The 2,389-nt window shown below is 39.3% G+C and overlaps 1 protein-coding gene across 2 annotated transcripts in view; it reads right to left on the bottom strand.

Moving 5' to 3' along the window:
• Nucleotides 1-2,389, bottom strand: part of Clhc1 (clathrin heavy chain linker domain containing 1) — a 35,920-nt gene that overhangs the window by 24,950 nt on the left and 8,581 nt on the right. Inside the window, exons 3-4 of one of the 2 annotated variants that reach the window (XM_005359165.3) lie at nt 1,494-1,681; nt 202-335 (exon numbers count right to left, since the gene is read on the bottom strand). In XM_005359165.3, the coding sequence (XP_005359222.1) occupies nt 202-335; nt 1,494-1,681 (322 nt within the window). Of the gene's footprint in view, nt 1-201; nt 336-1,493; nt 1,891-2,389 lie in introns of those variants that run through there. The other variant, XM_026785380.1, reaches the window with a different exon arrangement.

The following is a 2,389-nucleotide window of genomic DNA, read 5'->3' as shown; positions in this document are numbered from 1 at the left end:
TGAGCCACCATGTGGTTGCTGGGAATTGAACTCAGGACCTTTGGAAGAGCAGGCAATGCTCTTAACCACTGAGCCATCTCTCCAGCCCCCATACAATTTTTTTTGTAAAAAATGTTTGATGTTTTTGTAAGAGACAGCCAGCTGGACACGCTGGGGATTTCCCTGAAACGGGGCTGTGAAGGAGATGCGGAGATGCTGCACCTGGGATGGGTCTCCAGAGCTGCCTGGTGGAAGCACAGAGTTTCACTTCTTTCTTGTCATACTCTGCCCTCAGCTGTCTCATCTCGTCTATTTGCGACTGAATCTCTTTGGAATTATTTTCAATAATCCTCACTCTGAAAGAAAAAACAGAAATGCTTTTGTGTGCCTGTCGCACCCAATTTAATTTTTGAATCACAATATCTAAAGTAAAACAGGCTAGATTGTTGCTTGATTTGGCTCGCTATGAACTAGATGTTCAGAAAAGAATGCCTGGAGAAAGCTGACACACAAATAGGGAACAATTCTGCTCAGAATGCCAAGGAAAGCAAGTACTATTATTTCTAACCCATTGCAAGTCAACAAACACTAGCTATAATCTGTTTACAAATACCATCTATTCTGTTTAGTAAAACAACTGCTACAACTGAAAAAGTATTTTTACTTTTCTTTTTTCTTTCTTTTGAAAGGATCTTATTATGTAGCTAAATTTGACCTTGAATTTGTGAGACTGCTCCTTCAGTGCTGGATTACAGGCGTGAACCACTTCACTAGGCTTAAAGAAAAGCTTTAAACAATCAAAAGAAGAAGAGAAAGAAAAAGAGAACTGTTACTTTGCTGGGGGCTATTGCAACAATCACTATAAATCTTGAGACTTAGCAACATTATCTTCTCATCATTCTGGAGGCCAGAAGTCCCAAAGTAGTATGACATCTAGTACACCACACTGAAGTGTGAGAAACTAGTGTTTACAAAGTTGAGACAGGGGGATTGCTGTAAGTTTGAGTTCAACCAGAGCTACAGAGTGAAACCTTATCTCAAAAACATTGTTTTTCAAAGGGCATTTTATTATTTGGTGGGTCACTTATTATTGGGGAATCACCGGACGGAGTGCTGTAATTTTGGTGGGAATCATGAACTTGTACTGTCAAATCGCCCATGCATGAAATGACATCCCACTTTCATACCACAATGTACCTCCAGTATCTATGAGGGATCATAAAATCCTCAAGCAAAAATATTAACAGTTTTACTCAAAATACATAATAATACAGTTGGTAGGAGGGAATATAAAACTACAGCTTTAACATCAAATGTAATTAAATGTAGGCATGGTATAATTCTATTACCTTAGCACTGAAGGCTGAAGGTCTTGAGCAAGGCCAGCATGGTGAAGACACAGTTAGCTTAGGCTGAATAGTGACACCCTGTCTCAAAATAATAAACCAAACAGCAGGACTAAGGACCAACAGTTATTAGTATCGAGCCGCATGACACGACACTGACACACTCACTTGGTTTCAAGTTGGATGGCTCTTCTCTGGTGGTACACCAGTGCTGTGGGCTCTGCTGCCAAGACTTTAAGTTTCCCATGGAGATAAAAAGCAGTTCTTCGGCCTTTCTTTATTGTCTCAATAAAGGCATCGTATTCTTTTTTGATTGAAGTAAGAACGGACTTGTATGAATTGACATAGTCTATTACCTGAAATAAGATTTCTGTGTCTGTGGTACTGATTTTTTTTTAACAGAAGATACTGTAATCAAAAGCCTTTCAAGCAGATTATTTTTAGGTGAGTAAAGACTACTAATTAGACATATAAACATCTTACAGCAAACTCAACATGACTATGCACTAAAAACAATAACCACCAAATACATGCTGAGTCACTGAACTCACAGGGATCCACCTGCCTCTGCCTCCCAAGTGCTGCGATTAAAGGCGTGCTCACAGCTGCTGGGTGTGCTCCTATCCACTGAGCGATCTCTCTTGCCCCCATTGAGATATTGCAATCTGAACTCATTCACTTCCACTAGGAAAATCAGAGTTCCTGCGTTCCTAATTGCATCTCTGACCTCAACATGTCAAAAACAACTGTGAAAACCCTTATCACTACATACTCATGATTTCCAATAATATTTGAGCAAAACATCTATCAGGAAGGATCACAGAGGAAAAGAACAACAGTAAGTTAACAAAGAAACTAAGTGCCTGCAGAAAAGACAGGTCTCAATGCAAGGGGCTGAATCCACGGCACACACTGCTTTGTTAGGGCTTTCTTTTCTTAATCTTGTATACGTATCACTCATACAAAAATAAATTATCAAAATTTTATTTATTTTTTGTTTGGTTTTTTTTTTTTTTTTGGTTTTTCGAGACAGGGTTTCTCTGTGGCTTTGGAGCCTGTCCTGG

Source organism: Microtus ochrogaster, linkage group LG1 (assembly GCF_000317375.1).
Source record: "Microtus ochrogaster isolate Prairie Vole_2 linkage group LG1, MicOch1.0, whole genome shotgun sequence".
Taxonomy (NCBI): domain Eukaryota; kingdom Metazoa; phylum Chordata; class Mammalia; order Rodentia; family Cricetidae; genus Microtus; species Microtus ochrogaster.
The sequence above is the reverse complement of the archived record's forward strand: the minus strand, read 5'-3'. Positions and strand labels throughout refer to the sequence as shown.